A 24,644-nucleotide genomic window follows, 5' to 3' on the forward strand; every position below is an offset into this window, starting at 1 on the left:
TTTGTATTAAAATAAGAATAATTACTTTCACTTAGTCTTTGATGAATATTTAATTAACTCACAGGTTCAACAGATTAAATTCTAAAAATGAATGCCAATTACAAACATAGGTAATTAAATTCCCTAATAGATTTTAAACTACATTTTACAGAGTTGAAATAGCTGGTCCTCTCAAATGCCTCAAACTCAGCCTAAGAGACTCACACATCTAACAAGCATATTTTTTCTTTTTTGTTCTTTTTTTCTTTACAAACAAGGAGGGAGTAGAGGGTAAAGAGGCCTTCATCCCCCACTTTATTCCCCACTCCCAAGCCAAGCATATTTTTTCCTAGTTAGCAGTTTTTATCCACTAATAGATTAAATGTATAAATATGGTAAATCAGTTCCCTTAAATATTCAAACGCTGTTTATGAACTTAGATTCGTTTATATACTGTCTCAGTTATCTTTTGCTGCCTCAATAAACCAGTGAAAACTTATTGCCTTAAAATAACCACCAGGCCTTTGAATCAGCAGTTTGGGCTAGGATAAGCAGGAAGGTTCATCTGCTGGTCTTGCCTGGGTCACTTCTGCGGCCACAGTCATCTGGGGCCCCACCTGGGGCTGGGGGTCCAGGATGGTGTCGTTCACGTGACTGGCAGTCAGTGCTGGCAGTCAGCAAGTTCCCTTGGTTCTGCCCCACTTGGCCTCCACTAGGCCAGACTGGGCACCTTCACAGCACACTGGTCTCAAGGCCCTGCTCCTAGAGGACACAACGGAGGCTGCAAAATGCCTCTTGAGGTCCGACTCCGAAGTCATACTGCCTTGCTCTCACCACATTCTGTCGCACAGAATTCACACGGCTGCGGCGTTCAACACGTCACAAGACCAGCCCAGAATCCAAGAAGTGGAGAAACGGACTTCACTTCCTCATGGGAGAAGCAGCTAAACCCCATTGTCAAGGATGGGTACACTGGGACGTGTGCTTAGTCGCTCAGTCGTGTCTGACTCTTGCGACCCCTTAGACTGTAGCCTGCCAGGCTCCTCTGCCCATCAGATTGTCCAGGCAAGAACACTGGGGTGACAGGAGGCACTGTTACAGCCATCACTGCAAGCTGTCTCCCACCCATTCCTCTCTGATGAGAGTCACAAATGGGCAGGTTGACTAAAGTGTTTCAAAACACTTGATAAACACTCGGGTATTTGCACAGTGATGACAGAACTTCCTAAACTGGCACCAAGGTTCTGGGCTTGCTTTCCTGGCTTCCACCCTGTGCAGGATTGCAAAGCTCCCCAGAGGGGCAGAGTCCCCACCTCAGCAGGGCTGAACATGCAGCGAGGTGCAGGACCACAGGACAGTGAGAGAGTTTCCTGCTTCTGGTCTGAGATTTAAGACCAGAGCAGAACCCAGGAGAACTGCCAGAAGTAAACAGGCCTCCAAGGCAGCACACGCTTCTCCCCAGAGGCTTGATTTTAAAGCCCTACCCCATCTCACCTCACCATCTTTCTTCTTCATCTGCCTCATTCAGGTAGATGAACCCCTGCACCTCCCGGGTCCCCCTAACATCTTCGCTGTGTGACCACAGTGCTGCACCTCCCTTCCTCCAGGTGGTCATGCGGTCTTCATATTTTATAACCTGCCGAGTTTCACTTTACTCTCTGCTTCAGTGGCCAATATTGTATAGTTATTCTATTGAGAGGTGTGAGGGGAAGGATGGGTTACAAGGTATTACATGTCCGAAGTATGTACGTGTAAACTATAGGCCTGCCTGGCAGAGGCCTCTCCGCATGCCTCCTCTCAGGGTGGGTCTGAGGACCTGGCCAGTGATCCAGAGGGGCTCACCCTGTCTTCCTCAGGGACGGGCCTCAGAGAGCCCTGGAGCTGGAGTCCTGGAGCTGGCTGGGGGAGGGCACTGGCTGCCCCCCTCTAACTTCAGAGAAGGCCTGGAAGGGGGTTGGTGCTCTGGGGACATTTGTCTTGAAATATACAAAACCCTTCAATAGTAGTATTCATTGTAACAAATTTTAACACCATAATAAAAATTGAAAACCCCTGTTATGGGCTGAATTATGTCCCCTCTCCAAATTCACATTTTAAATTCCCAACGCTCAATATCTCACAATGAGACAGTATTTGGAGACAGTTTTTAAAGGGGTGGTGAAATTAAAATGAGACCCTCAGGGTGGGCCCTGGTCTAATCTGATTGGTATCCTTATCAGCAGAGGAAAGTTGGGGAGTTCCCCGGTAGCCTAGTGGTTAGGATTCTGGGCTTTCACTGCCTTGGCCCAGGTTCAACCCCTGGTTGGGGAACTGAGATCCCACAAGCCACATGGTGCAGCCAAAAAGAAAGGAAAGGTGGACATACACCCGAGTGCATGCTTGCACAGAGGAAAAGACCACATGAGGAAAACAGTGAGAAGCCGGTTGTCTGCAGGTCAAGGGGAGGGACCTCAGAAGAAACCAGGTCTACCAGCACCTTGGTCTTGGACTTCCAGAACTGAGAAAATTTCTGTGGTTCAAGCCACCAAATCTTCGGTATTTAGTTATGGTAGCCCTACCAAACGAATCTAGCACCCCTCCCCATTCCCCATCCACAGGAGCAAAACTTGAGCAGTTAGCTGTGTATCCATCTAGACTTTTCCTGTGCATATCCCATGTATATGAAGATACACACCTTCTTTTTTCTCATACACACCGCTCCATGACTAACTTCCGTTGTTCCACGGTACATCATGGGCATGTTCTTGTGTCAGTATCCACCAGCTTGTTCTTTTGAAGACTACTAATACTCCATCCTAAGGCGGCAACACCGTGGTTCCCGGTATCCTCCGCGGGTATACGGGGGTCAGGTGCTGCTCCCTTTGCCGTGACAAATAGGACCGCACCATCAAGAAGGCTGAGTGCCGAAGAAGTGATGCTTTTGAACTGTGGTGCTGGAGAAGACTCTTCAGAGTCCCTTGGACGGCAAGGAGACCCAACCAGGCAATCCTAAAGGAGAGAAAGTGAAAGTCGCTCAGTCGTGTCCGACTCTTTGCTGCCACATGGATAGTCCATGGAGTTCTCCAGGCCAGAATACTGGAGTGCGTAGCCATTCCCCTCTCCAGGGGATCTTCCCAACCCAGGGATCAAACCCGTCTCCTGCATGCAGATTCTTTAGCAGCTGAGTCACCACGGAAGCCCTAGAATACTGGAGTGGGTAGCCTATCCCTTCTCCAGGGGATCTTCCCAACCCAGGAATCAAACCAGGGTCTCCTGCATTGCAAGCAAGTTTTTTCACCAGCTGAGCTACCAGGGAAACCCATTCTAAAGGAAATCAACTCTGAATACTCATTGGAAGGACTGATACTGAAGCTGAAGCACCAATACTTTGGCCACCTGATGTAAACAGCCAACTTGTTGGCAAAGACCCTGATGCTGGGAAAGATTGAGGGCAGGAGGAGAAGGGGTGACAGAGGATGAGACGGTTGGATGGCATCACTGATTCAGTGGACATGAACTTGGGCAATCTCTGGGAGATGGTGGGGGACAGGGAAGCCTGGTGTGCTGCAGTCCAGGGGGCAGCAAAGAGTCGGACAGGACTTGGTGACTGAAGGACAAAATATTTCCTTGGGCCACCAGGCTAGACCCAGGTGGGAGAAATCTGTAAGCCTGGAGTTGCTTTCTGTACTTTAAATAGATGCTTCTCAGTGTGACTTCCCATCAGTAGGATATGAGAGGGCTGGTTTCCCCATGCTCACACTCTGCACCACTTGTTATTTCTCAAGAAACAGATGTTGGAAAGAAGATAGTGGGACCGGCATGTTTGAATATGAACAGACCCACTGGACCTAGAGAAGGGTGAGAGAATCAGGAGCAAGGAAGCCTAGAGGGGGCAAGGCCAGAGAGCCTCCCTGGGAGGGGCTGAGGGCCCCATGAGGAAGTAGACAGATGATCAGCTCCGTTTACTCACTCACCAAACTTACACGCATGGGCTAGGTCCTAGGCCTGAGTGCCCATGGCAGCGACCAATCATAGGCCCCGCCCACTGGAAGCAGCCTCTCATGTGGGAGGCCTGGGTATGACCTGGGCGCCCTGGCCAGCGGTCCCTTTTGCCTCTGGCCACCTACCTGCTCAGGAAGCCAACATGCCCTTCCCTTTCCCAAAGCCAGGAGACGGATGGGAACTTGCAGAAAGGTCCCTGTCGAACCCTGACGAACTTTGCTGAAATGGACGTGGCTGTAAAAGACGGGAGTCAAGGACGCCTCCAACGTTTTCAGCGTGAACCAGCCCAAGAATAGCAAGGCCACAGACAAGAGGGAAGTCAAGGGAAGAACAGCTTCAGGGGAGCATATTGGGAGCTGATTTGAACACATTGCGAAGTCCATTTGCCATCCAAGCAGAGACGTCGAGGAGGCAGCTGGGTAGACAAGTCTGGAACTGGGAACAGATCTGATCTGAAGATAGAAACGTGGGAGTCATCCAAGATGGTATTTATAGCCATGAGGCTGGCGGAGCTGACCCTGGGATGGCCCGTGGACAGCGAGGTCCAGGACTGGGCTCTGGGGCTCTCTGACGAATACTTATTAGATAATAATTACCATCATTTTATTCCTTGAAGTGTCTGGCACAATTCCTGGCTCTACGAGTTCACTGAATTCAGCAGAACTCTATAGCACTTTATTCTCCCCACGCTTTTCCTGCTATTCAGGACTTGTGTTAGTGGGTAGCTGAAAGTAGACATCACTCAGTTAAATGGGAAATGAACATATTCTTTAGGAATTTCTCAGAACCCAGAATGGAACTTCACTCTCCCGTGGAGAAGGAAACTCAAAGTTGTCTTAAGTTTCCACTCCAACAGCGAAAGTTCTTATAAAAACGAAACTTCCATATTCTATAGACCCCAGAATTCAGAGCCAAGACCTGCCCCTGACCTCCACTCCTCACTCCCATGCCTAAGCTTCCTGTCCTCCAGCTGCTTTCTTTTTCTGATACTGGGAGAACTTTTTTGTTGGCTGCACCTCACGGTATGTGTTATCTTAGGTTTGCAACCAGGGATGGAACCAACTTGAGCTGCAGTGAAAGTGTGGAGTCTTAACCCCAGCACCACCAGGCAAGTTCTCTGGGAGAACTTTAAAACTAAGAATTTGCTCTGCAGAGAATTTGGTTGTACACGGTGACTCCTTCTGTCTCTCGTTCGCTGCAGGATTTACAGCCTCAGCGTTGACTCCAAATTCAGCCCTTGCCATCTTGCTCCCCACCTTGAGAGCAGCAGCACCAAAAATAGCAGCCTGAGTCACTGAAGCATCGGGCATTGTCGTCAAGGGCCAGGACGCCTGCTGTGGTGGAGCTTCTGCTTGAGTTCCAGGGACCTGGGGAAGGGGACCCTGGCCAGCTGGCCCCCATCACTGCCTCCTGGGCCCTGGGGGAGAGCGGAGTTCACTAAGAAATTTGAAGCCCGAACTAGTGGAAATGTTTATGTTCAGAATGGCTTTACCAAGACACTGATAAGGACCTCAGGGTCCCTCATTTGCACCCCTTCTAAAGTTCTGTACTTCTTCTTTTTTTTACCGTATTTTATTTTTCTTTTCTGAAAGAGGGCTCTCAAAGTTTTATGTTTCAGGTCTGAGAAAACAAGCATGGGTTAATTTTGTTTAATTCTCATTATAACCTTGGGAAATCATTGGCATGTCTTCTCCATTTACAGACAAGGATATGAGAGCATAAGAAAGCCTTCCTTGGGTTCCTGGAAAATCCCAGATTTGTTTCAGCCTCAGGGCCTTTGCACTTCCTATTGCCCTGTCATGAACTCTGTCCCTGGCTTGGGGCTTTTACTAACCACCAACTGCTGGGCACTCCTTCCCTGCCACCCTGGTAACTACTCTTTATCTTTACTTTTTGTTTTCCTTACATAGCATTCATCACTCCAGAATTATCTTCATTTATGCAGTTCAGTTCAGTTCAGTTGCTCAGTCGTGTCCGACTCTTTGCGACCCCATGAATTCGGCGCAGCACGCTAGGCCTCCCTGTTCATCACCATCTCCCGGAGTTCACTCAGACTCGTGTCCATCGAGTCCATGATGCCATCCAGCCATCTCATCCTCAGTTGTCCCCTTCTCCTCCTGCCCGATCCCTCCCAGCATCAGAGTCTTTTCCAATGAGTCAACTCTTCGCATGAGGTGGCCAAAAGACTGGAGTTTCAGCTTTAGCATCATTCCTTCCAAAGAAATCCCACGGTTGATCTCCTTCAGAATGGACTGGTTGGATCTCCTTGCAGTCCAAGGGACTCTCAAGAGTCTTCTCCAACACCACAGTTCAAAAGCATCAATTCTTCGGCGCTCAGCCTTCTTCACAGTCCAACTCTCACATCCATACATGACCACTGGGAAAACCATAGCCTTGACTAGATGGACCTTAGTCAGCAAAGTAATGTCTCTGGTTTTGAATATGCTATCTAGGTTGGTCATAACTTTTCTTCCAAGGAGTAAGCGTCTTTTAATTTCATGGCTGCAATCACCATCTGCAGTGATTCTGGAGCCCAAAAAAATAAAGTCTGACACCGTTTCCACTGTTTCCCATCTATTTCCCATGAAGTGATGGGACCGGATGCCATGATCGTTTTCTGAATGTTGAGCTTTAGGCCAACTTTTCACTCTCCTCTTTCACTTTCATCAAGAGGCTTTTGAGTTCCTCTTCACTTTCTGCCATAAGGGTGGTGTCATCTGCATATCTGAGGTGATTGATATTTCTCCCGCCAATCTTGATTCCAGCTTGTGTTTCTTCCAGTCCAGTGTTTCTCATGATGTACTTTGCATATAAGTTAAATAAGCAGGGTGACAATATACAGCCTTGATGTACTCCTTTTTATTTGGAACCAGTCTGTTGTTCCATGTCCAGTTCTAACTGTTGCTTCCTGACCTGCATACAGATTTCTCAAGAGGCAGGTCAGGTGGTCTGGTATTCCCATCTCTTTCAGAATTTTCCACAGTTTATTGTGATCCACACAGTCAAAGGCTTTGGCATAGTCAATAAAGCAGAAATAGATGTTTTTCTGGAACTCTCTTGCTTTTTCCATGATCCAGCGGATGTTGGCAATTTGATCTCTGGTTCCTCTGCCTTTTCTAAAACCAGCTTGAACGTCAGGGAGTTCACGGTTCACGTATTGCTGAAGCCTGGCTTGGAGAATTTTGAGCATTACTTTACTAGCATGTGAGATGAGTGCGATTGTGAGTGCGTTTACTTTTATTTAACAAATGTTTATAGTACTTATTATAGTCATCAGGCACTGTTGTCAGTGCTTTATAAATATGAAATCATTCAGTCCTCACTACTCTGACACTGAAACTTGTTCATCCACATTTTAAAATGAAAGCAACTGAAGTATGGAGAGGTTAAGCAGACTGCCAAAAGTCACACAGCTGGTGTTAGAGTACCACCTGTCTCCCCCACTGGAAGATAAGATTCACCTGTGCAGAGCCTGCAGCTGAGGCCTGCCCTGCTCACTCTAGAGCCCCTGTACCCAGAGCAGTGTGCCACACACACAATCGTACAAACAGGATATGAGACAGCAAAGGCCAGGTCACAGAGAAGGAGGGATGGGAGAGAAGCCTGGAGAGAGGCTGTGGGGGAGATGATGGAAGGCCTCGAAGGGCCTCAAGCGGTGGAGGACGAGCCGGGCTGGGGGGCAGCATTGGGACCAGCAGGAGTGTGGTGGTCTGGGCACCACGCCAAGAAAGGCAAGATCTTGTTGACAGATTTAACTTAGCAGGTAGGCGGGCAAACGCCTTGGAGTTAACCTCCTTCCTTTATGCCCTGCATCCATTACATGAACAGACCCTGTCAGCACCTCCAAAATGCACTCCTAATCCCACTTTTTTCACCCAAATTCTGCTCCCACCTGGCCCACCGCACCATCACAGCTTTCCTGGAATCCTGCCACCGCCAACTAGGAGGTCCCCTAGGCTTTCATCTTCTTCACTGATACAGCAGTCAGGGGGATCCTGATAAACCTGTCAGATCACTTTCCTGCTTAAAATCCGCTGGCATGTTCCAAAGTGAACACAATGGCGTCTCATGCAGGGTCTCCTTCCCACCCCTAGTTCCTCTAGTCCCCCCTCCTTCCTACCCCTGCCATTCTGGGTACCCCAAGGCCTTTGCATTTGACCTTCCCTCTGACGGGCAAGCTTCTTCCCTAGGAGTCCCATGAATCTCACTCTTTCACTTCCTCAGGTGTTTTCTCAAGTATTAGCTTCTCACTGGGGTCTGATCTGGTCCCCCTGCTGAAAATGCAACACTACCCACTTGCCCAGTGCTCTATCTCTACTGCAGATTCTACGTGCAAACTTTTTTTTTTTTTTTTTTTGAGCTTATCTCTCTTACTAAAATGAGCACTACAAAACAGTGATTTTTTTAATTCCTCACTGCACTTCCCCAGTGCCCACATTATACCTAAAACACTACAGGGCATATTTGATTAATTAAGCTAGGTGCAAGACACTGTGTAACCTACCTGGAAGACAAGGATATAAACAGAAATAGACACAAGGCCCTTGTAGGCCCTACAAAATATGCCACGCATGTATACCAAAGTTGCTGCTGTAATTGGACACGCCTGGCCCATGGAGTAGTGACAGCAAATGAATTGGTGGACAGAAATGAGTGAGCTGTTTGCAAGCAGATCGCCAGAGAACCTTGACAACTCTTATCAGCCTGCAAGACCTGGTAGAGTTGGTGGAAGGGGGATGCCAGCAGAGGAAACATCTTGCAGGCAGGCCCAAAATAAAGGAGCCCACGTAGCTCAAGGAACAGACGAGAGTGCGCCTGGAGTTTGGTGCTGAAGGTGGAGGACAGGCAAAGAACAGATGGGAAAAGTAGGCCCGTCAGGTAGGCCCTGATCCCGTCTAAAGCTTCCAAAGGTCCAAGCAAGGGAGGGGGTTATCAAGGGAGGCATGCGATCTGCAGCGACCTAGGTTGCAATGTCTGAGAAAGGGGTCACAGAGCTGGGATGGAAGAGGACCCTGTGACAACCTATTGGCATAAAGGGCAGCTAAAACACAGGGAAGGGATGGCATTACCCAGCTGGGGGTGGGGAGGTGGGGCGAGCACAGCAGTGCCTAAGACCCTCACTCAAGCTCCCTCTAGACCCCAGACATACAGGGCCTTTGTTCCGTGAACCACGCACTGGCCCAGAATGAGATCATTTCTCTCTGACGCTCTAGCCCTTTCTGTTTCTCTGCAAGTACCTGTCCTGCCTTTCGCAAGAGGGCAACAATTTTAAGAACCGCCCAGGACGCCGCCGCCGCCCTCCAGTAGGTGATCAAGCACCTCAGTGAGGTCTTTTGTTTCCTTCATCCCTTTACCTCCGAATAACGGAGGCAGAGCCCCTTCATTAACTGCTAAAAACTCTACTGCACGAATGTGAACGATCCCACGCCACGGCCCTCTACCTGAGAGGTTCAGCGAGGGTGTGCGTCTCCACCGAGGAGATTGGCCAAGATATAATTCAGAGCCTGTCCTACCCGAGCCCCAGCGCCTTCACCATCACGCGGGATTTGGGGACACCCAGAACCCAATATTGGGACTCAGGGACGGGCCAGGGTGCGCTCCCGAGGCCGATCCAAACGGTCACCCCCACTGGCTGGGACCCTGACACTCCGGCGAAGGACCAAGACTCAATGCCGCCGGAGAGAAGCGAACTGCTTCAGACTGACTCGCCGCAGACCAACGGAAGAAGCGGCCCGGGCGGACCCACCAAACCCACACCCTCAGAAACCACCACTGCAGAGGGTGTCTGTGGCCTCGGACTCCCATAAGCCACCGATGCTGTAAAAAGCCTACCCTGCTCTTTGAAGGGCAGCAATTTAAACCTACCAGAGCAAAGTGTCTGCAACCACCGACCAATTGAAATTTTTTTAAATCTGAAGGCGGTTCTGTCACGGAGTCTGTCAGCCCAATGGGAGAGGTGGAAATTTCCAGAAAGAACAGAACCAATGGGCGCGGCCAGCGCGGCCATGATTGGCGGGATAAATGACCAATCGGTGCCGCAGAGGTCCGCCCCTCCCTCCAATCATAGAGTATATGATGGGTGGGGCTTTCAGAGCAACGTCCAGTCTCGAAACGCGGGGGAGGCAGGACTCTCCCCACTGTCCAATGAGAGAGAAGCAAAGATGATGGGCTAGACTTCGAGCCAATGGTAGGAAACCTTAGAAAGCCCCCTAGAGGAAAGCGACCAGTGAGCCGGCGAGGAAGAGGCGGGATCTGGGGGTCCCGGCAGCTTCTAGTAGGTTCCAGAAGGCGGCGCGTGCGGTTGGGAACGCGGAGCCGACGGAGTCTATTCAACGGGGTTCCGGACCGGGCTATGGAGCAGGTGAAGGGGGAGGGGCGGGCAGAGGCCCGTGGCCGCTCTGGGACCCGCCAAAGCCGGGCGGTGGGTGGAGGGGCGGGGCGGGCGCCCGATTGTTGTGGCCGGGGCGGGGGCCGGGGTCGGCGGAACCGCGGGGAGGGCGAGGGCGTGAGGGCCGCGGCGGGCGGACGGGGAGCGAGGCCTGGCGGCGGGGAGCGCGGGGTCGCCTCAGTGCCCGTCGCCAGTCAACTCGGCGAGATGGGCCGGGGGACGCACCGGTTCGGCTTAAGTCTGGCCCGCGGCGGGAAGAGGAGCCGCGGCTGGGCCCCTGAGGCCTCCCAGGACGTGGGTCCAGGCTGAGCAAGGGGATGGCGCCCGCGGCGTTCGGAGGGCTGGAGGTGGGCGAGGGGCCTTGCGAAGGGCGAGAGGGATCAGGTCAACCTCTGGGAATTCGTCTTTTGGGAGAGAGATCAGAGATTGCAAAGAGGTTGTTACCCAGGACTTGGCCCCAGTTAACTTGGAGGAACGCGGGGACGGGATTACACTGCAAGTAGCTGATGGACTCGGTAACCAGTTGCGGGGAAACCCTATTTCTCTGCATGGCAGGCCGGGGTGGAAGAGTGTTGAGTGAAGGTATGATGAGCAGCAGGCCGACTTCTTAGCTTGATTCGGGAAAGGAGAGGGTGCAACAGAAGTCCTTGGAATGAATTTCATCTCTGCCAGGGTTTTACAAATCGTATGTGCAGCACCTCCCCGTCTTCGTTTTTTCTTTGTGTGTGTGATTCAAGAATTAACCGAGGACTGGTTCTTCTAAAACGTGGGTTTTTAATTGCACGAGGAGGAGTTAGTTGCGTTAGAAAATTTAAAGTATATAGTTAAGCAGCGAGAAGTAAGTTGTTTGATTCCTTTCAGCGTTATTGGGAGGCTGAGTTTGAGGCTGTTGTGGGTTACTCTCTGTGAGTTAATTGTGTCCTCTGTGGCCTGAGGGTTGTGAGACGCCTAGAGAGGTTTATTGAATTGGAACCTGTTATTGGGCTGTAATGGTTGATTGGGGAGAGGAGGAGGAACAGCTCGGAGTTTTTATTGGTGTGATCTACAAAACGGAATCTTTTACCTTTGTATACCTATTGCTCCCTTTAGCCAAATGTGGAGCTTCTTTGCTAAATTTTTAAAAAATTAAGAGTGGAAAGTGAGAGTTTAAACATTTTGCACCCTCATGATAACTAAATTGTGTCTGGGATTGAATAGGCTGTGATATAGACAAGAAACTGGTTTTAAATTCAAGCAGAGATCTCAAACTGAAGTTATCAAAATACGGGAAAAAAATTTTGTTTTATCCCAGTTGCCCATAGTAGAAGTGTACATGCAGGTAGACCGAGTGAGTGAGCTCAGGGACTGCATGTTTACCAGGGCCATTGTGCAAGATGGCCAGGTGTGCTGAAACCCACTGTCCTGCATCCATTCAACATGTAACCTTTCTTTCCCTCTTAGATGCATGTTTCAGTTTTAGGAAATAACTCAAATTGGAGAAATTTTGAGTGTGTAAAATTGTTTTTTTAAACTTAAGTACCTTTCAAATAAAATCTCACAGTGATAAAACTTAAAATTTGACCACATACAGGCAGGCATAGAACTGGAAAAATTATGTGTCAGTTGATATAAATTTATTTTATCAGTTCAAATGCACGCACAAATTTTTAGCACACAATCATCTTGCTTAGTCGCCAAGTCGCATCCGACTCTCTGTAACCCCATGGAGTGTTGCCTGCCAGGCTCCTTTGTCCGTGGGGTTTTTCAGGTAAGAATACTGGATTGGAGTTGCCATTTCCTTCTCCATCCACTTGATGTTTTCAAGTGCTGATTTCCTGCTTGCAGGAAAGGTGCGCTCAGTTTGGAAAATGTTCTGTAGGATAGGCAAGAATGTCACCAACGTATTCTCAGCTGCCTTGTGAAACTATCTGAGTTTTTTAACTTCTCACCTTCTGGCTTGCATTCTATATTCTAAGATTTTTTTCCTTGCTGGTTAAGTTTGGTAGTTTTCCTTTTTCCTCTTGGAGGTTGTCGTAAGATTTTTCTGGCTAGTGGAGGGTCCCATTTGGTGTGCCTCAGGATTCCGAAGTCATTTCTCACAGCAGTTCTTTCTTGCATCAGTACACTGGATGGGCATACCAAGAAAGAATGGGTTGTATCCTGAGTGACACAGCTGTTGTGACCAATGTGTGGGCGTTTGAGGGGTGGCCCTCCCCTCTTGTTGGGCTCCCTGATTTGGAGAAGCCTTTTAATTAGAACCCTGTTCTGATATGGCCAAGGTCCATTTCACACCAGATAAACCTTTTGGTGTGTTCGTGCTGTTTTTGTTCTGGGTATTTGAGAGAGCAGGGGGTGGAACTGCAGTAGTGTTGCTTTATCCTTCTTCCATCTGTTTTGTTGCTGTTTAGTCGCTAAATCATGTCCGACTCTCTTGCCACCCATGGACTGTAGCCGGCCAGGCTCTTCTGTCCATAGGCTTCTCCAGGCAAGACTGCTGGAGTGGGTTGCCATTTCTTTCTTCAGGGGATCTTCTTCACCCACGGATGGAATCCTCCTCTCCTGCGTTGCAGGTGGATTCTTTACCACTGAGTCACCAGGGTAGCCCTTTCATTTGTTTAAGTATGTTTAATACTTACACATGACAAAAATTGATTTTTATCCTAGCTTCATTTTTACCGGGTTAAGAAACAGCCACAATCTGCCATGCTGTGACATCCAGTGGAAACTGATTGTTCTCTGAGGCCAGGTGAGCATCCTGATGCTCCTGAAGCCCTCCTGGCACCGGCGGGTTGCTGGAGCATGTACCAGTGCGTGCTCAGTCCTCTTTGTTCTTGGCTCCCTCTTCAGTGAGGAGGCTCCCTCTTCAACTAGGCCTGTGTTCAGTTTATCATTGGAACTCTGGAAATCCAAGGCAAAGAAATTTCTTTTTCCACAAAAGGAATTCACGCATATGTCCTAGAGTGGCTTCTTCAGCTTGAAGTTGAGACTTTTGGAAGAGTGGCTGGAGTGTAAATGCCCAAGGGAGCCAGCAAAGAGCAGAGACAGGCCACTTCTTCCTTGTTATTTTATTTTTTCCTTGCTGTTTCACACAGGTGTGGGAACTGTAAATTAGTTAATCTATGATTTGTTTTTTCTGGTACGTAAAGTAACTAGTTTGTGAACAGCTACAGAAAGGAATGGGTGTTACTTAAGAAATAGGAACTAAAGAATTTCATGGGGAGAAACTCTGTTGGTTCCTCTGTTCTCAGGTAAATGAGCTCAAAGAGAAGGGCAACAAGGCCCTGAGTGCTGGCAACATTGACGATGCGCTCCAGTGCTACTCCGAAGCCATCAAGTTAGACCCCCAGAACCACGTGCTCTACAGCAATCGCTCCGCGGCCTATGCCAAGAAAGGAGACTACCAGAAGGCTTACGAGGACGGCTGCAAAACCGTTGACCTGAAGCCTGACTGGGGCAAGGTAAGCCGTGCGCGAATGGGGGTGCCCAGAAGCTCCTCGGGGGGTAGCTCTGGCCTGCCTGGTCACCTGTTCTGAGAGACTCATAGATGGCTAGTGCCCTCTCCCCAGTCCTCCTACCTGTTTGAGAATGTTCCTCAGAGTGGTGACATGTTTTGTCAAATCTGAGGTACTATTAGTTAAGACTTGTTTTATTTTCTGTACTAAGAGAAAACTGCTCAAGAAACTAGCAACACTCGGCGTCATAAGATGGACTGGGCTGGAGCGGCCGTGCTCCTCAGGGTCACTGGATGCTACTGTTGTGTCCTGGTCCTCTCTCTGTTTGTTGGTTTGTTTTGTGGCCTTCACGTGAGGACCCATTTTGTTCCCTGAATTGTAAAGTAGATTGTTTTGAGTTCATCTTTGGAATTTACCTCTGGGTGTCTTTTATTTTTTATCTTTCTTTGCTGGTTTAAGGGCTATTCACGAAAAGCAGCGGCTCTTGAATTCTTAAACCGATTTGAAGAAGCCAAGCAAACCTATGAGGAGGGTTTAAAACATGAAGCAAACAATCCTCAGCTCAAAGAAGGTTTCCAGAATATGGAGGCCCGGTTGGCAGGTAAGCTCCAGAACATTGCCCTGCCCCTTTCATTGACTGTTGTTTTACAGTTGGGTGGTGGTGAGGCTCCCCCCACCCCCCAATGTTGGTTTAGTAGTCTGCGGGGGCACAGTAACCGACTTCCTGGTGGTGCGCTTTCCTTTATTCAAAACAGAAAGGAAATTCATGAACCCTTTCAACATGCCTAATCTGTACCAGAAGTTGGAGAGTGATCCCAGGACCAAGACTCTGCTCGCAGATCCTACCTACCGGGAACTGATCGAGCAGCTGCGGAACAAGCCGTCCGACCTGGGCACGTAAGTTCAAGGTGGCAGGTTTGTCTCTAGAAACAAACACAACTGCTGTGGTTTCTTCCTAGGACCCTGTGGTAGGGGTTCCCTAGACCAGACTGGGGTTTCTGCCTTTATTTTTTTCCTCCAAAGAGCAGTCAGAGTTTGCTGCTTTATTGTTTATTTGTATTTTTAGAAAGGGTCAGGGGGATCACATATTAGAGTAATCTGGAGGGCTTGTTCTGCCCCTCCCCACCTTCACGGCACTTCCTTGCTGACCTGGCGTCAGCTCCGTCCTTTCTGTATACACAGGCATACATTTTCACATGAGGCGTGTTTTTGTGCCGAGTGTATGTCAATGCCATTGATTCTGTTTCATGGTACATGTACCTTGATAGTGAGAACACAGCATGGCCCTCTATTGGTGTGTTGGAGTGGAAACTCACGGTTGAAAGCACATCAGATCTAAAGATGGGCTCTCTAAATCTTGTGCTGGTGTCTGTGACTGTCTGGGTGCCTCTGACTCCTGAGATCAGACAGAGTGTACCTCTAACTCACTCCGTGTGTGTCTGCTGGCCTCGAGAAACAAATCCCATCTGCATTACCTCATATTTTATATGGATTTTTTAGGGGTTGAGCATTCCACAGTTGTAACTCATGGGTAGTACAGAATCTAGCAACCTTCCCATGGATGAGAATACAGTAATCTGAGCTTTAGCAATAAGTGGGGTTTAAGGTCAGTTGTGGAGAAGACTAAGTGCTGTTCTTCATTTTTTTAACCAATACTAGGAAACTGCAAGATCCCCGGATCATGACTACTCTTAGCGTCCTGCTCGGAGTTGATCTGGGCAGTATGGATGAAGAGGAGGAGGTTGCAACACCTCCGCCACCACCTCCTCCCAAAAAGGAGACAAAACCAGAGCCAATGGAAGAAGATCTTCCGGAGAATAAGAAGCAGGTTGGTGTGTGTGTGTGTCGCTCTGGAACCCTTAACTGTCATGCATCTAGAACCTGCCCAGTAGCCGGAAATGTGTGTCAGGTAGGACCATCTTCAGACTTCGGATGGTTGTGGTGGTTTTTTGAGTCCCCAGTGTGTGGTCAAATTACTGTTCTCAGTAATTAAAATGTTCAGGGCATTAAAAGGTCCATGTAACGAGCAGTTGCGTAGGCATCGTGCGTCTCAGAGTCTGCCCCGGGGTCCCATGGCCACTGTGGCTCTGGCTGCTGGTTCTGGCAGTGTGGAAATCAGCCAAGGCCAGCCCGAAGACTGTGTGGTCCTTGTTCTTGTGATCTAGAAGAATGTTGTCTGTCAGCTCATATGCTTGTTTCCTGGCTTAGCAGACAACTTTCAGTCTTTCAGAGCAGCAGGCCTGTGCTGAACGGTTTTATTTCCCTTCTTATAAATGGGAACAGCAGATTGTTGCCAAATTTAGTACCGTTAAATGGGTAAGCGTTGGTTGCTCATGGTGTCTCAAAGCTGGAAAAGGGCCCTACGGTGTGGGTGGTCGTGAGTCTGCTGAAGACTCCTGCCACCAGGACAGCCCCTCCCTCTCCTCCTCACCCCTCTGCCGATGTTCCCTGGTGGCTTGGACCCAGAGACTGCGTGTGAGAGAGAGCGAACTTACTCAGCCTATCAGAGTTAAACCCAGCACAGAGCTGTGTTGCCCACTCTTTCAAGCTGAGGGGATTTCCCCTTCTCTGAGGAAGCCCTCACTTTCAGACGAAGGTCCAGGAGAGTAGGTGGGATAAGGGAGTGTCTCGGAGGAAGCAGAGAGGAAACCAGTTTTCCATCCTAACAGCTGATAGTCCTCTCTGGGTGTGGAGAACCTGCTTCCCGTAGCATCGTTGGGTGTGTGTGCTGCGCGTGCCTGTGACATCCCAGGCGCTGGCTCCCTTTGCCGTCTGGGTTAGGTGTGCTCAGCCCTCTTTCTTTGGCACTTCCTCTAGGCGCTGAAAGAAAAAGAGCTGGGGAATGAAGCCTATAAGAAGAAGGACTTTGACACAGCCTTGAAGCACTACGACAGAGCCAAGGACCTGGATCCCACCAACATGACGTACATAACCAACCAAGCAGGTGAGGCCTGGGCCCGGGCGCGGGAGCGCTCCCAAGGCCCCGGGGAAGAGGCAAGGGCTGACGCTTCCTTCTTGACCTTCTGCTTGGCAGCCGTGTACTTCGAAAAGGGTGACTACGGTCAGTGCCGGGAGCTCTGTGAGAAGGCCATTGAAGTGGGGCGAGAAAACCGAGAAGACTACCGGCAGATTGCCAAGTACGCTTGCCCTGGAGTGCCTTGGGTAGTGGGGAGGGTCCCGTGTCTGCATGGGGGGGCCGGAAAGGAGGCTGCGGGGGCTGAGACAGAAGGCGTTAGAAGGGCATGGTACGGGGCCCAGCGATGCGGGCTTGTGTCTAGATGTCTTTCCTCTGGAGAGGCTGACCTTGTCTGTGCTCTGCCCTTAGCAAATTCTTTTTCCTTGGGTCTTTGTCAGAGCTTACGCACGAATTGGCAACTCTTATTTCAAAGAAGAAAAGTACAAGGATGCCATCCATTTCTACAACAAGTCTCTGGCAGAGCACCGAACCCCAGATGTGCTCAAGAGATGCCAACAGGTGGGTAGGGAATGAGGGATGTTTTCTTAATTCGATTTATTGTAGTCATTTATTTAGTAATGAATTTGTTGTCTTCGGTTATTTTGTATGATGCGTCCCCTGTTAATGATGAGAACACATAGAAATAACCCAGTTTTTCTGCTGTCTTTTTCAGTCGACCAGGGTTTTGACCTTAAATTTGTTGAGGGTCAGTGCACTGACAGCGTTGTGGCTTTTATTGTAAATTAAGACTCTGATGCTGGGAAAGATTGAAGGCGGGAGGAGAAGGGGACGACAGGATGAGATGGTTGGATGGCATCACCGACTCGATGGACACGAGTTTGGGTAGACTCCAGGAGTTGATGATGGACAGGGAGGCCTGACGTGCTGCAGTCCATGGGGTCATAAAGAGTCGGACACAACTGAGCGACTGAATCGAACTGAAATGTTTTCTTACTTTATACAACCAAAGTATGTAGGGGGATGATTTTATTCACAGAAAGATTGGTCGGAAAAATAAGAGCTGCTAATCCGTCATTTCCATATAAGGCATATCTTTGTACCAAGTGTATGTCAATACCGGTGGTTCTGTTTCATAGTATATACATCTTGATAATGAGAAATGTGAAATTCATTTCTTTAATTGACGTAAGGTTGATTTACATTATTTCAGTCATACAACAGCAACTCAGAACTATTTAAAGTTATAAAATATTGGCTATATTCTCTGTGCTGTACAGTTTATCTTTGTAGTTTGTACATAGTGTAAGGACTGTAAAATTATTAATCCCAAAATTAAATCTCACCAGCAGTACCTCACAGTTCAGTCAGTAAAGAATCTGCCTGCAGTGCAGGAAACCCAGGCTCAATTCCTGGGTTAGGAAGACCCCCTGGAGAAGGACATGGCAGCCCACTCTGGGGTTCTTGCCTGGAGAATTCCATGGACAGAAGAGCCTGGCAGGCTGCAGTCTGTGAGGTCGCAAGAGTCGGACACGACAGTGACTAAACCACCACCGCCAAGCAGTACTTTCTGAAAACTGAAATTCTGATAAGACTGTTTATTAGCCCAGTGTTACGAGAGTTTAAATGACTATTTAAAGAACCTTTTTTAGGCAGAGAAAATCTTGAAGGAGCAAGAGCGGCTGGCCTACATAAACCCTGACCTGGCCTTGGAGGAGAAGAATAAAGGCAATGAGTGTTTCCAGAAAGGGGACTACCCCCAGGCCATGAAGCACTACACAGAAGCCATTAAACGGAACCCCAAAGACGCCAAGCTGTACAGCAACCGAGCTGCCTGCTACACCAAGCTCCTGGAGTTCCAGCTGGCGCTCAAGGTGAGGGCAGGGCAGCCTGTCCATGAGGAATGTGTCTTCCTCTTTTCATGTGCTCATTAGCATCAGTTTGACGTTCTTATTTTGATCATAGATTCAAGGTGATGGTGCATGTATGAGATTGTGAAGTGCAGGGCCTATGTGTGCCCTGTCCTGGCCCGTGTAGTGTTACTTGGCACGTGGGAAGTGCCTGGGAAAGAAGACCCTTTTCCCTTCCTGTTGCCTCTCTCCATGTGTTAACTGTTTGGCCTTTCTGACGTTTTGATTGCACAGTTGAGTGGCATCGAGTCCGCACACACTGTTGTGCAGCCATCGCCACCCTCTGCTGCAGAGCTTTTCCATCTTCCCAAGTGGAACTGCATCTTCTGAACACTAAACTCCCCATTCCTCTCCTCCAGCCCCTAGCAACCAGTGTTCTGTTTTCTGTCTTTGAATTTGATCACTCTGGGGACCTCCTGTAAGTGGGATCATACAGCATTGACCTTTTGTGCCTGGCTCACGTCACTTAGCATAGTGTCTTCGAGGTTCATGTTGTAGCATGTCGGTGTTTTCTTCTCGTGGCTGAATGGTATTCTGTTGTATGGATGGACCACACTGTTTGTCGGTTCACCCATCAGTGGGGGTTGTTCTGCTTCGGGCGGCGCTGCTGTGAACGGGGGTGTACAGATGTCTGTCTGTCCCTCGTATCGGTCCTTCCAGGTGTTGCACGCAGCAGTGGAGGTATTGCAGTTCTGTGTTTGATTTGGGGGAGGGGTGAACTGCCTTGCTTTCTGTAGGAACTTTACCATCCTTCCTTTCCTCGGTACTCAGTGATACAGGTCTGCTGTTGTAAGTCACATCACATATGGTCAGGTATGCTAATATTCAGCAGTGGAGGAGTTGCTCTCCGTCACGCCCTTGAACATGAGCTCTTGTGTGCATCTTGGCAGTTGGATCTGTCTAGAGACCCCAGTACCTGGGTCCACGATGGTTTTGTTTGATGACCCAGATCTTTTGGGTCTGTCCAGCCTAGAGACATCACTGCTGCTGGTAGGACTGCACAAGGGCCATGTCAAAAAAACCAAGTTGGTTTGCAAAGCAAAGAATAACATTGTTAATCATCTGAGAGGTAGCCTAGGACTTTTCCCAAACTGCAGATAGAGGAAGGAATGAGCAGGATTGCTTCAGGTCTTGGGGCTTCTTGGCAGCTGTTGGTTGGGCTGCAGTGCACACGGCACACTGCATCGCGTTCTTTGTCCCGTAATTTTATGTTTTGAAGACACGTCAAACAAGTATACAGAATACCTGTGTTTTCCTTCGTTTTTTAACAGTAAGCACTGACGCTTGCTAAAACTGTTTGTGAAAGGAAATGATACATTTTGACACTTGACCTCATAGGTGTTTGAGCATACATCTCCTGAAATGACTCTCTCTGTCTATTCACAACATTATTAGCACCTGATAGTAGCAAAGCTAAAGCCATAATGTCATCTGAATACGTGTATATTCAGATTTCCTTACTGGTCTAAGAACAGAGTTATGGAGTTGTCAGTATCAGGGTCCATTCATTGCCTCTGGTGATCATTGTCCTCTTTAATTTTTCAAAGTAGAAGTTTCCCTACATTTCGGGGTTTTTTCCCTCAGAGACATCAGCCTTCTAAGGAGTCCAGACCCCTTGCCTTGTGAGATGGTTTGGGATCTGGTTTGTTGTGTCTTGAAGTTCTCTTTGCTTTGCTTCTCTGCTCTCTTTTTGTTCTTTCTCTGAGCCTGCTATTGAATCACCTTGAGGCCAGAGTTAACGGAAGTACTGGGGTGGGGGGGTAAATTGGAAGATTGGGACTGGCACATACACACTATTATATATAAAATAACTAATAAGGATAGTCTGTGAAACGCAAGAAACTCCAGTCCATACTCTATATAACGGCCTATATGGGGAAAGAATCTTAGAAACAGCGATTATATGTATATGTGTAACTAATTCACCTTGCTGTATACGTGAAACTAACCCAACATTGTAAATCAACTGTACTTTAATAAAGTTTTAAAAATAAAACAAGGGGCTTCCCTGGTGGCTCAGTGGTAAAGAAACCGCTTGCCAAAGCAGGAGCTGTGGAGTCAGCCCCTGGCCCAGGAGGCCCCACACGCTGCAGAGCGCCTCGGCCAGCGCACCACAGCCACTGAGCCTGTGTCCTAGAGCCCAGAAACCACAGCTGCTGAGCCCACGCGCCTTAGAGCCCGTGCTCTGTGAGAAGAGAAGCCGCAGCAATGAAAACCCCGTGCAGCCAAAAATAAGTAAAAGAAGCACTAGAACAAAAGGGGAGCGCTCTGTAATGGCCCTGGGTGAGCAGTTGGGCTTGTGATCCAGGTGATGAGTCAGCTGTGGGGAGCGCCTCGAAAGGAATGAGCCTGACGGTCCTGCGTTTCCTTCCTAGGACTGCGAGGAGTGCATCCAGCTGGAGCCGACCTTCAGTGAGTGTCTTCCTGTGCTGCTCTTCTGCCCCCTGTCTGGCCAGAGGGTTGAGAAGAGAGCACACTCTGCCTGTGTGTCTTGGGAGGTTGTAACGCTTTGAAGCTAGTGTTGGGCTGAGGAGTGACGGTGTTCAGAGGAGGTGAGAGCGGGCTTTGGAAGTGTGTTCTGGGTGATGCCTCACCTCTCTCCCTTCCTGTCTCCAGTCAAGGGTTATACCCGGAAGGCAGCCGCCCTGGAGGCGATGAAGGACTACACAAAAGCCATGGATGTCTACCAGAAAGCGCTCGACCTGGACTCCAGCTGCAAGGTGGGGCCGCCCTGGCCTGTAGGGATTCCTGCCCTGCCTCCTTTCTCTGATCTTCCCTCTTGCCTTCCCCTTCCATGACCCCTGTTACCGTGGGCCTGCTACAGCAGTGAGCCAGGCTAACGCTCTCCCCTTCTGGCCTTGCCGGAATGCAGGAGGCCGCAGATGGTTACCAGCGCTGCATGATGGCCCAGTACAACCGACACGACAGCCCTGAGGATGTGAAGCGGCGGGCCATGGCCGACCCGGAGGTGCAGCAAATAATGAGTGACCCGGCCATGCGGCTCATCCTGGAGCAGATGCAGAAGGACCCGCAGGCGCTCAGCGAGTGAGTTGAGCTGGGGGCTGACGGCCTTGGAGGGAAAAGGTGGACAGAAACAGTGAGAATGCACAACTTTGGCAACAGTGTGATCCGCCTAAGTGGAGCGTGTATAGTCTAATTCTCAGTTAAAAGGTTGGCAGGTGGTGGTGAGCTGGAAGGGCTTTGTTTGTTGGCGATAATGGCCTAAGTGGTTAGTTAGAAAGACCAGTGTTGCTGGGGAGAGGTCTCAGTTTACTGTGTCCGTGGGCTCGTGTCCAGTGAGAGTGGTCAGGTTCTGGCCACTGGCAGAGGAGGCCTGTGCGGTTCTCCCGCAGGGCAGTTTCCACCAGGACTCCCCTCACCACCTCTTGCTGGTAGTGTCCAGGGCAGGTTGCACTGGGGCTTGCTCTGCAAGCAGGTAAAAATTTTTAGGGGTTAAGTCTCATTTCAAATAACTTTGCCTCTTTGTCAGACACTTAAAGAATCCTGTGATAGCACAGAAGATCCAGAAGCTGATGGATGTGGGTCTGATAGCCATCCGGTGATGACTTGCCCATCATCCCCTTCCCTTCGCCCTCATGTGGAAAGAGGAGCTGGGACCGCGGCACGCAGCATGGAGCAGAGGGAAGAGAAGGGGAGACAAGCGAACAGCATATCTATATATTTATACAGACCTACATGGAAGATTCAGAGACTTATACTCGCGTATTCGTGCAGCTGCTGCCTCTGGGCCCTCCCAGCACACGCATGGTCCTTCCCCTGCCCCCCAGTCGCTGTCTCAGCTGCTCTCCCATAGTTGGTTATTTTTTATTTGGGGCAGTGGGCTTGTATGGGGAGGGGAGGGTGTTCTTCCCAACCTCAAGTCCCAACTGTCTTCATTCACATTGTTAACTCCACGTCCTCTTCTCCAATAAAACAAGCCAGTCAGGCGTGGTTATACATTGTTGTCTCCAAGTGATTTTTTTTTTTTTTTTTTTTTTACCAAAAGACTGAAGCAGCTGTCCTGCAGGAGTCACAGCCTGCGTTGGAAGAGGTGTGAGTGCCAGCTGACTACTAGGAACCAGGCACACTCTTGTCTCTCTCTTCCTAAATGGTGGGGTGGGTGTGAGCTTTTCTCGGTTCCACTGCCTTGCCTGGTGCCTCAGACAGTAAAATACCTGCCTGCAGTGAGGGAGACCCAGGTTTCATCCCTGGGTTGGGAGGATCCCCTAGAGAAGTGAGTGACGACCCACTCCAGTATTCTTGCATGGAGAATCGGATGGACAGGGGAGCCTGTGGCAGAGTCGGACACGCCTGAGTGACTCACTGCCTCTCGACGTGGCCACTAGGTGGTGCTGTCGCCCAGTGGACAACTTGGAAGATGGCCCGACCCAGCTCCAGAGGGTCCCATGAACTTCCAGGTGATTCCCATGCTGTCAGTTCTCCACACTCAAAGCCAGAAGCCAGTTTGATCAGAGAACAGTGGGTCCCATCCAAGAACCAAAACCAATTTTCATTGCAGGAGATGCTTCAGATTTCCCTACTGGAGAGCTCAAAAGCCTTCAGCTGGTGTGTGTGAGTTCTGCTCTGAACTGAGCTTAAAGTAGGTTTTAATTACACTTTTCCACAGCTGCAGGAAATTCTCTAAAAACCCTCGTCTTGGACTGGGGTGGCTTCTGGGGCTGGACTAAAACTTCCTCATTTGCTCCAAAAGTGAAGCTTTGGGGCTAGCAACCTGCTGAGGCCTGCAGCTGGCTGTACTTCCTGCTGCCTTGACTTTGCACAAGTTGAAGCTGGTGTTACCCAGGAATTGCCCCTACCCCCCTCCCAGCCCTGCTGGTGGCCTCCCCCGACTGTGTGGCACAACCCTCCACAGGGATTCTGTAGCACCTTTGGTATTATGGTTTCCAGGTTCTGGTCAATTTCCATCCCCAAATTGATTGCCTAGAAAGGCTGAATTTCTGCGGGAGCCAGGGGTGAATATAAGGCCCTGCTCTCCTGAAGCTTACATCCTGATGCACCAGGAAGACAGGCCACCAGGGGCCCTCCAAGTCATGTTGCATAAGGGCAGAACAGGAGTGAGCCTCGTGGGCACTGGCCCCAGATGGGCAGGTAGAGGGACAGAGGGAGGTGGTGAGTCTGAAGACTTGAGACTTCAAGGCATGGGGGTAGTCAGGCCATGAAACGTTAGGGGCCCACTGGCTCAGAGGGTAAAGCGTCTGCCTGCAATGCAGGAGACCTGGGCTCGATCCCTGGATTGGGAAGATGCCCTGGAGAAGGAAATGGCAACCCGCTCCCGTCCTCTTGCCTGGAAAATCCCGTGGACCGAGAAGCCTGGTAGGCTACAGTCCATGGGGTTGCAAAGAGTTGGACACGACTAAGCAACTTGACTTTCACTTTCTGTTCAGCTATTCCCCTGGGCAGCTCTGAGGTTGGCAGGAAAATAGTCCCTTACTGGGAACAAGAAAGACTTAAGAAAGTTGCTTCCCTTGGGGCTTTTAATGATCTACTTTGTGGTGATAAAAGGCATTCTTGGGATTGAGCTGAATTGACCTGCGTGTGTGCTCAATTGTATCTGACTCTGCGACCCCCATGGGCTGTGGCCCACCAGGCTCTCTCCATGGAATTTTCCAGGCAAGAATCCTGGAGTGAGTTGCCATTTCCTTCTCCATGGGAACTTCCCAACCCAGAGATTGAATGCACGTCTCTTGCATTGCAGGTGGATTCTTTGCTGCTGCACCACCTGGGAAACCTCTGGCTTGACCTATCAGGTCCCTAAATAACCCACCCTTTCAATGCATCCGCTCTCGCTCTTGGCAGCCGGAAGACCCCACCTCATAGCCGGCCAGAGAAGGATGGCTTCCTACAAGGGAACCCGAACTGGTGGCTTTTCTAGTTTGCATCGAGCCTCCCTCCAAATGAGGGGACCCTTTGTGGGGTGTTAGGTCCACAAGCCCCACTTGCTTCCTGTGCTCACTGGTAGCAGAGGCAGGGCTGTGTTGGCAGTTGCTTCCTGCACCCAGCGCCCGCCCGCCCTGGGGAGG

General features: G+C 49.7%; 1 protein-coding gene and 1 long non-coding RNA gene across 3 annotated transcripts; one reads left to right on the plus strand and one right to left on the minus strand.

Moving 5' to 3' along the window:
• Positions 1–34: 34 nt before the first annotated feature.
• Positions 35–9,909, minus strand: LOC132658351 (uncharacterized). The gene is made up of 2 exons (XR_009597838.1): positions 9,826–9,909; positions 35–2,967 (listed from the first exon to the last, which is right to left on the minus strand). It is a non-coding gene; the product is annotated as an uncharacterized LOC132658351 (long non-coding RNA).
• STIP1 (stress induced phosphoprotein 1) lies at positions 9,319–22,560 on the plus strand. Of its 2 annotated transcripts, XM_004019640.4 has the most exons (13): positions 9,319–10,321; positions 13,576–13,785; positions 14,239–14,380; positions 14,535–14,676; positions 15,439–15,607; positions 16,597–16,723; positions 16,814–16,916; positions 17,134–17,254; positions 18,346–18,567; positions 20,979–21,015; positions 21,220–21,323; positions 21,476–21,648; positions 22,094–22,560. In XM_004019640.4, the coding sequence occupies exons 1-13, from the start codon at positions 10,145–10,147 to the stop codon at positions 22,164–22,166; spliced, it is 1,800 nt and encodes a 599-aa protein (XP_004019689.2). In that variant the 5' UTR covers positions 9,319–10,144; the 3' UTR covers positions 22,167–22,560. The 2 variants fall into 2 exon arrangements, with proteins under 2 accessions (XP_004019689.2, XP_042094274.1); XM_042238340.2 differs by lacking the exons at positions 20,979–21,015; positions 21,220–21,323; positions 21,476–21,648; positions 22,094–22,560 and adding an exon at positions 20,651–20,835 and having other exon boundaries at positions 10,051–10,321.
• The last annotated feature ends 2,084 nt before the right edge of the window (positions 22,561–24,644 follow it).

The sequence above is a fragment of the Ovis aries genome, chromosome 21 (genome assembly GCF_016772045.2).
Source record: "Ovis aries strain OAR_USU_Benz2616 breed Rambouillet chromosome 21, ARS-UI_Ramb_v3.0, whole genome shotgun sequence".
NCBI classification, from domain to species: domain Eukaryota; kingdom Metazoa; phylum Chordata; class Mammalia; order Artiodactyla; family Bovidae; genus Ovis; species Ovis aries.